Source organism: Pleurodeles waltl, chromosome 9, assembly GCF_031143425.1.
Source record: "Pleurodeles waltl isolate 20211129_DDA chromosome 9, aPleWal1.hap1.20221129, whole genome shotgun sequence".
Classification (NCBI taxonomy): Eukaryota; Metazoa; Chordata; class Amphibia; order Caudata; family Salamandridae; genus Pleurodeles; species Pleurodeles waltl.
Window position 1 is genome coordinate 1,005,186,007 of NC_090448.1, and position 13,675 is coordinate 1,005,199,681.

The 13,675-nt window shown below is 44.3% G+C and overlaps 1 protein-coding gene across 1 annotated transcript in view; it reads right to left on the reverse strand.

The window, feature by feature from the left end:
• Positions 1 to 321: 321 nt before the first annotated feature.
• Positions 322 to 13,675, reverse strand: part of BUB1B (BUB1 mitotic checkpoint serine/threonine kinase B) — a 248,690-nt gene continuing 235,336 nt past the window's right edge. The window contains exons 25-27 of the mRNA XM_069208601.1: positions 13,488 to 13,659; positions 13,272 to 13,378; positions 322 to 915 (exon numbers count right to left, since the gene is read on the reverse strand). Of these exons, the coding sequence (XP_069064702.1) occupies positions 744 to 915; positions 13,272 to 13,378; positions 13,488 to 13,659 (451 nt within the window). The 3' untranslated portion in view covers positions 322 to 743. The remainder of the gene's footprint in view (positions 916 to 13,271; positions 13,379 to 13,487; positions 13,660 to 13,675) is intronic.

A 13,675-nucleotide genomic window follows, 5' to 3' on the forward strand; every position in this document is an offset into this window, starting at 1 on the left:
GGTGTGAACGTGTTTTCACTGGAAACATGCAAATTAATCGAAATAATTTAAGGCAATAAACATTTTGCCTGTTAAGAGATTTCTGCATGAGTCAACCCGTGAATGTATAAAAATATAAATAGTGATTAATGTTTACCAACTACAGTGTGTGGGTATGTATACAAGTGAACATAGAGGGCCTGTCTGCCAAACTTACCAAACATCCTTACACGGTAGGCATAGTGTGGGAGTTTTATTGCACAAAAACAAATGTAGACAACTATTAAACTGTAGCTATAGCAGCACTCACTGTGGTCCAAAAAGAATTGCACTCCATACATCTTTGATTGAAAATACATTTTATTAAGTAAAACATATTTAATTAGAATGTACTATACATTAAAAAAAAATAGTTCATAAATACAGGTGGGCTACCACGCAGGGAACACACCTTGAACCGACTATGTGCACGTATGTAATGAATTCTGCTTTTTAAGGTCCAGCATTAAGGTGGATAGCTGAGGCGTAAAGACGTAAATGAAATTGAAATGCAATGATCGGCTTACGAGTGCTTTAAAGAGTCAAACAAGTCAAAGCAGTTGACAGAACCAGGTTGACCCACAGTTTCACATTTGGCGTTCAGCGGGTCCTTGAATCTGCATTCAGGCAGCTTTCCTTCAGAAAATGGAGCGACTATCACGTGTAGTGCGTGAAACACAAGGGGCAAGATGGCGTCTCTGGTGAATGACGTTCTTCTGAAAAAATCAAATAACTAGTTGTAAATCAAACAGCGACTGGGAGAGGCGGTCCTGGAACTCACTGTCCAATAATTGGCTGATTTCTCCCTTTAGCTCTTGCAGCAAGGACACTGTGGGTTCACCGTCAGCATTAAGGAGCTTTGTAAATATCTTGGTCCACAATTCATTATTCCAATCACTATAGAAAAAGAAAAAAACCAAGTTAATTAAGTTTTGTGATTACTTGAAACATATGTGCCGACTCTGCACACGATAAATAGCCTATCCTCAACTGGGGCTCAGAAAGCATCTCTAACCAAAATATCGAATGATATCGTCCAGGTCATTGATCCATCCGGACGTTCCAGGCAAAAAGTTATTTGTAGGCAAATTATCTCAAAATGGGAAAAGTTGCTGGTAGATCTTGGTCACTGCAAGAGAGCTTTAACTGTGCATTTACACATTACGATTGCAGTTAGGTAGCATTCTGTATTTGATGCAATCTTCTTTGCAAACTGAACGAACCTACTTAAAGTGCCTCATGAAAAGTGGTTAATAGATCATAGAAATACAGAAAATTATTAAGTCTAAAGATTCCCGAATGAAGCCAAACCAATGCCACATGATAGTGTTTGGCAAAGAATACAGATCTGAAACCACAATAAGAAGTCGTTTGGAGGATCTCCAGTTAGGAAGACAAGGTAGACCTTCTCTGCAACATGTTTTAGGGCTACAAAAGAGCAAAGATGTCTGGCATTATCCCCTGGAAAGCTTTTGCTAAGAAATGCTTTTCAGGTGAAAAGTATCTGTCTATCAATATGTTTGTAGTCCGTTATGCAATTTTCCGGTTATTTTCAGAAATCACATTTCCCCGGTTTGTCTACCCTGGAAGGAGGCGATGAAAAATGAGGCTGGCAAGAGGAACCAATGATATAGAGTGATTACTGTAATAATTACATGCATGGATGGATGAATGCCTTATTCTAAAATGATCCTCGTTTCTCCTCAGCACACAGGCTGAACCTTGGGATGGCAGATACACTTGAATCAGTTTAGAATTATAAGCATTAGCCTCAAAAGCCCCCGATTCTTTGAACCAATTATAGAGTGGCTTCCGATAATACACCTAAACGATGAAGGTTACCTCCAACAGGTAGGGCATTCTCAAAGAAAATTGCTTGGAACTAAATCAATTAAACATCTGATCTTCAATACTGGAAATAAAAGGCAATTCGGTAACAATCACAAAGAAAAGTCTTAATATCTATGGACCTAGTCACAAAGGTAACTAGACACTTGTATTTACTTACATGTAAATTTACTACTTGGTTAAAACTCACTTTTTTTTGCTATCATACATTCAGTGTAGACTAACATGCCCTCCAACCCCCTCAAATCAGGGGCCAGAGCCACTTCCAACAGTATTTAAATGTGTAGTTACTACAAACTTTGCACATGTAGGTGGAGAGCTTCACCACCTTGGCGGAGATTAACCCTATGAGAAAGTATTGGGAAAATTATTGAAGTTGTTTTTTTTTTTTTTAATGTAAAAGATTTTAATGCAAAATGTAAATTTGAAATCATTTTAACCTCAAATTAATGAAATAAAAAGTTACTTACCTTCAGGACCCACCTTTCTGCTTGCTATTATCTATAGCTGCAGATTCCTCACCTTTCGAATAACTGGTGTATCAGTCAACTCATCAAATAAAATGTGAAAAAAAAAAATAAACACACAGATATATATATATATATCTATATATATATGTATATATTATAACTGGTTGATATTTCTAACTATAGATTTCACAAGTGTAGAATAACCCTGGTCGTCAGACTGGATCCAGAAACTTCAAAGCTCATCACTGGTGGGTGTACTGACGCCAGATGTGGGGTCAGATGACATCACTGGAGCAATATGGCTGCTTGTGGTTTTTAGGCTTCAACCATGGATTCCTTCTCCTGTGACTCTTGCCACAATATTCACCCAAGGCAGTAAAGGATCAAGAAGCTAAACTCTTCATGGCTCGGGCCTTTTAGGACTAGCGAAGTCGTTGTCGGTCAAAGCAGAAGTCCAGATTGCGATCCTGCCACTCTTCTGGAGCAAAGAGGAAACACAGGACACATAAGAAGCATAAGTTGCCTCGATGACCCTGGACTCCAACAGGATCTCATTTTTTGGAGTTAGAGTAAGTCATCAAAGTAGAGCTTTCAGAACCCACTCCCGCCAGCTCCAAACCAGTTATACAGCCGGACCAGATGCTCGAGCAGACCACACCAGCATCATCGAATCTGGAGTACCCTTGGGATTTGGAGCACCATTTAGCCTTCCCATTCCAATGGTGCTCTGATGCTAGCTTGTGCCTTCACCCACACAATTACTCAGCATAAGCTCAACTCCGTGGCTGGCATCACCACCATCAAGTTCACCAATGTTGCCACCCCCACGGCAGTCTCAGCCGAAACTGTTAACGCCACCTCCTCTTACTATGGAACTCCCCACCACTTAAGAGGTCTAGAAGGGAGGCTCAAATGATAACTGAAAAGGCAGAATATAGGCAGTGGCCTATGACCTATTTGGTTGGTTTAGACTCTGATCCTCTCCTCTTAATCTTTATGCTCAAGAGAATGACTCAGGAGTCCCTATGAAGTACTGGGATCATCCGTTTTGATACTTCAAGACATGGAGTTTCCAACAGGACCCCTTTCTCCAGAGATGGTCCATGTCGAATCAGTGGTCTGAAAGGCAGCAGAGGGTCTGGAACTATAATTGCCGTCAGTGGACATCAAAAATAATATCCATATGGATATGCTGCCCCCCTCAGCCACAACATGGGAACCCCTATTTCCCACCAATGAAGCCTTGCCAACACCACTCCTGGAGGCCTAGGAAAAGGTTTCATGCGCATCTGAGGTTAAGTCCAGCTGCCCGACAATATCTCTACTTTCTAAGAGACTCGTCTTTTTCGGCGCACCCTTCAGAGAGCCTAGTGATCAAGGGATTATGTTGCTCAGACCAGTCACAAGGCACATTCAACAGTTCCGATAGTCAGGGAGTCGCAATCAGTCTTTGTTCTCTTCCCCAGACCCACACATAGCATAAGAGGGAGAGTATTCTCCTTCCTGCTGGTCTGGAAGGCCATTAGTTTGGACCAATAGGTCCTTCAGATACTGGAAAGGTTACCCTCTTGCCTTCCTTCAGGCTCCAACCCTCATCCCACCCCAGGCCATCCTGCCAGCCTTCATGGCAGCTCTCCTGAGAAAGTGGCAGCAGAGTTAGTACCAGAGCAGGAGAAAGGACAAGGATGTTACTTCCGTTATTTCCTTGTGCTCAAAACGGGCAGCAGTCTGCATTCAGTCCTAGACCTCAAGTTGAACTTCTTCGCCATCCTACTGCATCAGCAGTATTTGTGCTTTATGGTTGGTTTGACGTATTACCAGTTAGAAGTACTTCCTTATAGCTTAGCATCGGCACCTCGAGCCTTCACCAAGGTGATGGCCATGGTAGTAGCCCATTCCAGGTCGAGCATCCTTATTTTCCTGTACATGGACAGCTGGCTGATCAAAGCCTGGTCTGCAAGGTGGTCTCTCTCCCTCTCCATCTGCAATCAACAATTTCCATGCTATTCGACCTGGGCTTTTCGATCAACTGGCCCAAATCTCGCCCGAGGCCCTCCAAACGACTCCAGTTCATAAGGTCAGTACCTGATGCAATCCTTCTCCATGCCTTTCGTCCACCTCAGAGGATTACAGACACCCAGGAAATGTTCCATCCTTTCAAAGTGCAAGAGTATCAGCACTAAAGATCAAAGATCCTGAGATTCCTAGTTCTGCTGCTTTTTTGCATTATCCTTGGCACATGAGTGCAGGGAGTGGCTATAGTACGAGGGAGACCTGTCATTCTCTACTGTGGTCTCCCTCACCACTGTGGCAGAAGTGGTTTGGTAGGAGAACGAAGCAAACCTAAACAGTAGAATGTCCTTCTCCTCTCCCTCCAATCAGGACTATTGAAGTACTGGATGCCTCCACCTTAGGATGGGGAACACACCTGGAGGATTTGGAGATCAGAGGCCTCTGGTCATCAGAAGAGCAGGTTCATCACATCAACCTGTTGGAACTGCAGGGCAATTCAAATGGCACTCAAGTCCCTCATTTGAAGGTCAGTCCATCCAGATTTTGACAAACACCACAATCAAAGTGATCTGTCAAGAAGCAAGGGGGGGGAGTAGTGTCTCATATCCTTTGTATGTAAGCATTGAGACTGTTGTCTTTTGCATACTGCCAAGGGATCCGGTTACCAGTTAATCAACTAGATGGGTCTGAATGTCTGATCAGACAGCCTGAGGTGGCGTTATGTTGCCAATCACAAGTGGTGACTTATGTGGGAGGTAGTCCAGGACATCTTCACCCAGTGGGGTACTCCTGAAGTGATCCTGTTCTCCTCCTTGGATGGACAATTATCAATGCCAGCGAATCGGTGCCCTCCAATGTCCGCTGAAGGTAGCATTGGGGGACACGTTTCAGTTGAAACTGAATTATCTACTGCACTACACATAACCCTAATACGCTTGATTCCTTGGGTTCTGAGGAAGCTACACCAAGACCAAAACATTTTCATTATGCTGGATTGGCCAAGGAGGGTGTGGTATGCAGACCTTTTGTGCTTCTCCACAGGTCTCCCACACAAGTGGCCATTCAGACCTACCTCCTCTCCAAGTTGAGGGGATAGTATTGCACCCCAGTCTCTAAGGACTTCATCACTGGAAACTGAGCTGGGACATCTGAGTTCCTTTCAACTGCCACAGAAGATGGTTGTTAACATTCTTTAGGGATGTTGCTCCTCTACAGAATCAGTGTGTTCATCAGATGGAATAACTGTTTTGCATGGTGTGCAGACAACAGCATAGACCCTTTGCATACCAGAGTATCTCAGGTCCTATAACTTGCATTTTACCTTTCCTGGAATTGGCACAGTCAAGGTGTAAGAAACTGGGTTCTTGGTTGAGGGGGTTGAAATTCCCACTCAGGCAACAACCACAGTCCTTCCTGGTCAAGGTGAACTACAAAACTCCGTAAATTAACCTTTGTTTAGCTCTCTGGTAGCTTGGCACAAATGCAGTCAGGCTTAACTCAGAAGCAAAGTATAAAGCATTTATGTAGTACCCAAACAGCAATAAAGTGAAAACACAACACAAGAAAACTCCCAAACCAATTTAGAGACCTTTAATAAATAAAATAACACCAAAACAACAAAAAATCCAATCAGCAGAACCGGAGATATGTATTTCAAACTTTAGGTAGATTCTGTCCCTAAAAGCACAAAGTGCCACTAGTGGTCATCTGGTTGTGCTAGACCAGGGGAAGTCACAAGTTAAGGCAGACTATATTAAAAGCACAGGTTGGATACTGCAACTAGGTTAATCCTGTTGAAAAATGTACCTTCCTCAAGTCCAATGCAAAGAGTTCTGTTTGCGGTGGAGTAGGAATGCGAGGAGCAGGGAGAGTGATGCAGATGACTGTTTCTTAGGACGACGATCTAGTCGGGCATCGCAGACGGCCATTGCTGGTTCTTCGTGTTGGTGGTAACTGCAGTCTGTCATTGTTGTAATGAGAGGTGCAGATCTTGCGCTGTCAGTTGTCGCAGCATGAAGTCTCGGGTTCACCAGTGCTTCACCTTGCACTTATCACAGGCGACAGATTCTCAATGCAAACAGGCATGTTTGAGGACACGAAGACCCCCGGATTTTGCCTACCCCTACATCTGGTTCTAGAAACTCCTTGCCTTCCACTGCCAGCCCTCTATGTCTGGGGTGACTAAAGGATAGTATTGGTGTAGGAAATTGGGTTACTGGTTTGGGGGTAGTGGGGAACCCTACTGAAGCAGAAACCACAATCCTGGTCAGGCTGCAGTCCCATGCAAACCACAAATTCATCTCACCTGAATCCTCTGGTAGCTTGGCAGAGAGCAGTCAGGCTTAACTTCAGAGCAAAGTATTTGTGCAGCACTTCGGACAGGAATAAAGTGGAAACAAAACAAAAGGACAATCTCACACCAGATTAGAAAAACAGAATAAGTTTTGATAAATAAAGCAAGACCAAAATGACACAGACCTAAATAAGTAGAACTGGAGATATGAAATTTTAAAATGTAGGTGAAAAAATAGTGCCAAAGCGCACAAAGCCCCAACTATGGTTATCTGGTTGGGACTGACCAGGACAAAGCCAAAAGTTCAGGGCAACTGCAATGGAGCACAGGTCACTTACAGGTACCTCGTAAGACCTGCTGAACAAGAGTACCCTAAATCCTGGTTGCAGAGTGTTGCAGGGTTCTGTGTCGAGGATTCATCGTACAGCTGAAGCAATGTGAGGTCGTGGGTCAGAGAGGTGTAGCACAGCGTCTATTCCATGGAGCTGCAAAGCGAGGTCCTGCATCTAGGATGTGCCGCACACTGGCTGGTTCTGCAGGAGCTGTGGGACATGCAATGCATCATCGTTGGGCTTCTGCTGACTAGGGCCTTCCGTTGCGAAGGCCTGCATCGACGATGTGTTGCACAGTTGTGGTTTGTATGAGGCTGTGAGGGAGATGCGAAGTTCTTGCGTTAGGAGAATCCTAACAGCAGAGTGCGAAGCGTCAGTTAAGTTTAGGTTGCACAGTAGCAAAAAAAGGAACTTATACGTTTTTCACTACCAGGACATGTAAAACTTAAAAACGTATGTCATACTTTTTAAACACAATCAACCCTGCCCTAAGGGCTTTTATGACCTACCATAGGGGTGACTGAAAGAATGGTTTACAACAGGCTGCGGGGGCAGGCTTGAGATGTTTTAAAGGGCTACTTAAGCGGGTGGCAGAATGAGGGCTTCAGGCCCACTAGTAGCATTTAATATACAGGCCCTGGGCATATGCAGTACCAGATTCTGGGGACTTAAGTAAATTAAATGTGCCAATCAGGTGTAGGTCAATTGTACCATGTTTTGGATGAGAGCACAAGCAGTTTAGCAGTGGTAAAGTGTGCAGGGTTCTAATTACAAAAAAACATTCAGAAAACAGGAGGGGTGAAGGTAAAAGGTTTGGGGTGACCCTGCAGAGTGGATCAAGTCAAACATATTTAGCTGCATTTTGGGGGTTTCTCTGTCTGCTGTACCAGCTGCCCTTCTCAAAATCCACAAGTAAGATGTATTTTTTTCTTCTTTTAGAAGTGGTTAACAAATCTAGATCGTCCAACCCATTTTGTTGTTACCCAGTGCAACCTTTATTTAATGTAAACGTTTTTGGTGGGGATTCATTTGAGCGCATGCACAATCGTCCCTTTAAGGATCAAGACCTTGAAAACAGTTTTTCTAGTTGCAATACCATCAGCCAGATGGGTAAGCGAGTTGTTGGCTCCTCGTTCCCACCCACATTTTACATTCTTTTATCCTGACCAGCTGATGTTGAGAACCAGGGATGATTTCCTGCCTACCAGGGTGACTCCATTCCATCTGAGTAAAACCATCACTCTTTCAACCTTCTATCCTCCGCCCCATCCCACAAAGGAGGTGGAGCGGTTGCATAGATTGGTCCATAGGCAGGCAGTCAGCTACTACCTGGACCGCACCAAGAACAAATGGATGACCAGCTCTAATTAGGGTAGTGTGATGACAAGAAAAGCAAAGCTGTGCAGAAAAGAAGTTTTTCATGGTGGATCAACTCATGCATTCAGACCTGCTAAGCCCTATCCACGAAAGAGCCACCATAAGGAATCAGGGCCCATTCTACCAGGGCCAAAGCCACTACTTCTGCCCTTGCATGTGGTGTTCCGATTGCACAGGTTTGCAGAGCACCTACATGGGTGTCCCAACACACCTTTGCCGAGCATTACTGTTTGGATTCAGAAGTGCATAGAGCTGGTTATTTCGCCACATCAGTCTGTCAGGATTTCCAGATATAACCACCCATCAACCCTCCTACTACGTGGGCATAGCGCTGGAATCTTTTCTACAGATGAGGAATCTGCATGTAGAAGTATCCATCAGGACACAAACTTACTTACCTGTGGTAACAATCTATCTGGCGCATAGGATATCAGCCTGCAGATTCCTCACCGACCGGCTTGCCTTCCCGTTTGATGGATAGTCACAAAGATCCCAAATATGCATATATTTTGGCACTGTGTGGTCTATTATTGTCAATCCATCATTTCTCCTTGACGGCTGGGAAAAAACAGATGGAACTGAAGTTGTTGCATTGGGGTTGGTATCTGATGCCACTTTCTGCATTGATATAAAGCCAGCAACACGTAGTGGAGGCATGAGGGCTTTGAAGTTAACAGACAGCCCGGGACCTGGATATTGGTAGGAAGACAGTTTCCTCTAGAAAGTCCTTTACTGCAAAAGATATATATACATACATACACAAACTCAAAAAACACTGAAATTGGCCTATTATAGTTTACTGAAGTAAATATAACTCAAACCCTTGCCATGCAGTGTTGCATCAATGATGTAATTTCAGATGTCATCGGTGATGTTAGCAGTGATGTCACAGAACGTCATGAGGGCTGCAATATATGAGGTCATAAGCAGTACATGTTGAGTGTGAATTTCAGTGTTTTTTTTTGGTTTAAAACGTTTCATTTTTACTGCAATTTTCATCTTATTATAATGTTACTTTAACCTTTGTTTTTTTCAGTGAACTTCTAGGATTTTTTTAACGTAAAGTAATGTTTTAATACTTTACATAACTAGCCCTACTCATGCCCGGTACAGCTGGTGGCACTGGCCACAGGGCCTGGTCATCACAATATGCGTGGTATCATTTTAAATAAGATAGACATACTGCCTTTGTCAAATGTTCAGATCACTATATCAAAGACAGGCCTATTGGCTTTGTCAGTGTGGTCACTATTGTTAAAAATGTTATAATCAAAACCATAAACTTGTGTTTGAGTTTTTATTTAACAGATTTAAGGCCACACAATTAAACCACAGGACCAACCACAAGGGGTCCCCACACGCCAGCTTACGAGGATCCAGATCCAGCTGGGAGTGCTTTGAAAATGATGTTAAGCTCCCCTGGGATCATGTATTCAATGACCCAGGAGACTTTCTGTGCTTTGTTTCTTAAATGTTGTTAGGAGCTAATGTGCCTCCAAGCAATGTTCGGTGGTGCCCCCTACCTCTTCCTGGGGGCAGCACAAGGAACAAAAAATTAATATAAAAAGCCTTTGCAAGGCATTATTGGGTGCTCCCCAGCAGGAGCAGTGAATATAGAACTGAGCATTTACCCTGCTACTGCCGGGTTAATAATTTAAAAAACAACAACAAAAAATAAAAATCTGGGTGTCCCAGTATCACCTGGGGCAGTCAGCAAATATGTGTAACATTAGGGGCCACGGTGGGAGACAATTCCCCTGCAGACCTGCCTGCTTCCCAGACAGTTCTGGCTGGAATCAGTCAGAATTTTTTATTTTTTTTGCTCAGTGCCCTGGCCTCACCCACAGCACCCATAACTTAGCACACTGGGGATGACTGGGGGGAGCCAAGGCCCCCGCCGTCTCCCTAGCCAGGGTGCTGGCATGAGCCGGCAACACAGTCTGCTCCCACCACAAAAGCAGCCTTAATTTCTGCTCTCATGGTGGGGGCAATGCTCTGTTCGCATCCTGGCAGGAGCCCTTTCTGCTCCATATGAGAGATCAATCAAAGAAACCTTGGCCCTGAGGGATAGGGTCCCTAGCACCAATAAGTGGCTTGGAAAAGGGGCCGCATACAAGCCTCCTTCCCCAAAAGTGTTCAGGCCACTGTAGCCTCAGAGCCAAAATACCTGGTTCGGGGAGAAGGGCTCATGAACACCCACTCAACATATTTTAAAGGGGTGAAAAAAAGCAATGTGGCAACTTCTTGGGCCTTTAGCTCTCCCCAGTGCATTATAATTGATAAGGGCAGCTTCTCACCCTTTTTAAATGTATTTTTTACCTACCATTAAACTTTTTTTTGTTTTGTTTTTGTTAAAAGGGTTGGCCCAGGGGAAGCACTCCCACATTCATAGATATCTATACATTTTTTATCTTGATTTCTCAAAAAAAATGCTAAATGGATTTACACCAAATAACAAAAAGCACACTTTGTGGTTACAGATCTTCCATTCTGCAAAATCTGATGTAATTCCATTCAGTCGTTATGGCTGAAGCATTGTCTAAAGTTCCGAAGGGAAACCTCATGCGGAAGATGTGTTTTAGGACTCTTCCCCACTAACCCATTTTTCTCGATTCCTGCTTGATAGATCACCCTAGAGCTTTCCAGGAAGAAGCTGAGGTGGATAAACCTTTTTTGGACAGTTTTCTTACGATTTGTCAAATGGCGCCAATGTTATTATCAAAACAAAAACAAAAAAAACATTGTATGTAAACTTGGTCCCAACTAACATGTTACTTACCTTTGGTAATGCTCTCTCTGGTAGAGCCTGAAGATTCCTTTTGAATAGTCTCCAAGCGTCACATCAGATCTGCAAACTACTGAGAAATACCTCTGCATGCCTGTATGTGGCACTATGCAGCTCTGCAAAGATGTTGTTCCACTCCCAGAATGAGACGCAGGGCCCATAAAAGTGCCACTTCTGTGTGCGGACATCAATTGCTTTCTAGGCTGTCCACACCCCCAGAAACGGAGCCCCCAAGGACCAAGGAAAAAATGGCTTTGACCAGTCTGCAGGTTCCAAGACCTGTGATTTTATTAGTGAATAGAGTCCAACTCACAGAACGGGGAGGATGGAAGGGCGGATAAGTAATCAGTGGTGAGATGAGATACTCTACCAGAAAGAGTTACAAAAGTTAAGTAACTTATCCTTTTGATAGATATTTCTAACAGCGATGACTCACCTTTTGAATGGATGCTAGATCTGTACCTATTAGAAGGTGGTTCTATGAACTGGCTCAAACTGACAAATCCCGCAGGACAAGCGGGCAAAAATGCCCTTCTCGGCGTACCTGGCCTTCCAGACACTGCTTGGTGAACGTATGGAGTGACGCCCACATAAATGCCTGTCAGATGTCCAGGGGAACTCTGCATGCCAACACCACGTCCTGGATATGTGCTGACTGAGGTTGGGAGTGAGTGTTGCGGTCCAAATAAGCCACAGTAAACAGCATGGTTAACAAAAACAGAAGATTATGTCGAAACACGCTAAGAGAGATATAGATCAATCACATCTTTAAAGAAGAATAGGAGCGAAAAATAGGTGTCCAGTATCTCTTCCCTGAAAGTACTCAACCAGCAATATGAAATGTCCAACACAAGCACTTGTCTCCAGATTGGGAATTCCATTTATTTGCAGACATGGAGACCTCGTTTACAGAAAACTAAGATGATCATACATCACATGCAGCCCACCTTGTAAGCCTGCAGGGCAAAAAAGCATTTGGTCATTTACCAGTGCGGTGAACGTACCGAGTCTGTGTCTAGGCATGGGCGTGGTCTGAGAAGCACCCTTCAGTACAGGAGTCTGCGTAGGAGAGAGAAGGCACAGGCCCAGTGTGTGCTCATCCTCTTGAAACTCCCGCTTGTGACTGGCAATGTACATCTGACTCCAGGTCTCAAGTCACTTTCGGGTACAAGAGGGCACATTTATTTATCATAGGACGTTGAGTTCTGACTGGAGCCCAAGCACGAAATTCCCAACTTATGCAGAACCATGACAGCTTGAATCCTGATTTACGTGCAGCCATCGTTCCATCACAGTCAAAAAGTTTTGGAAATCCACAAAAGTTGGGAGCAGAGCTCTGAATCCACATTTGAAGGAGAGGAGAAAAAGGAACCAATTCACAGCGGGGCTCTTATACGCGGCCTCGCTCCACCATTTCCAGGGTGGCACGGAGCCAGTGTGGAGCCACACACCACCACCTACTGGCACGCAGGCCCACTGCTGCAAAAACTCTGTGGTTCCAGTCTGGTGCCTGAGCTGATGTATTAAGGGAGGAATTTGCAGTTAAAAGCATTAATCAGAAGCAGTATTACTGTATAGAGTAGTCCTGATAAAGTTTAAGTATTCCCCCAAAATGTAATGTCCTGGCTTTCCCTCCTGAAGATCTGGCTTTATTTATACAATGACCGCACTAACTCGTCGTGTGTGACCAGCTCGCATGCGCCGACACAGCAAGCGCGCGAGAACATTCTAGCTTCGTATTTTGCCAGCAGTTTTGTTTACATGAAAAACTGAATTTCTCCAAAAGGGTTTTATGCCCAGCGATACATCAACTATGCTGTAAGTGACGACTGTTTCTGTGGCTGAAAGCAGAATATGGGCCAAACAAACGATACTAAAAAGACTGCAGCGTCTATTTTGACCATATTCCTGGACCGTCTGATGCAGTCGCTTCGGAGATCGAGAATGAGACATGATGGGGGGGGGGGGGGGCAGGAAAACAGCGGCGTTTGTCACCGGTCACTCTTCCAGCCCAGTCTGCTGGAAAGACCGCTGCACTGAGTGTGACTGGATGTAAGCACAAGTAGAAAACCGTAAACACCCGTAAACCAGTTTACAAACAACACCGCATCATTTTCCGTCAGATTTTGTCTCACCTGTGAAATCTTTCGCTAAGTTCCCAGCGGGAACCTTCCCGCTCGACTCGCAGAGGTTTCCGAAAAATCATGAAGTGCAGCGTGTCTGCGATGCCAAGCATGTCCACCTCAAACAAGAAAGCAAAGGGGACAGGTCAGTGACATCTTTCAAGGACGCCCCCTCACGGCCAGCACTCTCCCAGTATTCCTATCACACAGTCTCTGGCTTCGGGTTACCTGATAAGGGGACGAGCACTGGCTTAGAATCTGCTGCCCCTGCTCAGACCGGGCTCGTGGAAATCCAGTGATTGACACGTCTTGTGGATGCAATCTTAAATCCAAACTGTGGGAAAAATCAACCAGCTTCAAAACGCTCTCCTGCTCGTCGCTACTGAAGGAATCCACAATCCTAAAATAAGAATCAA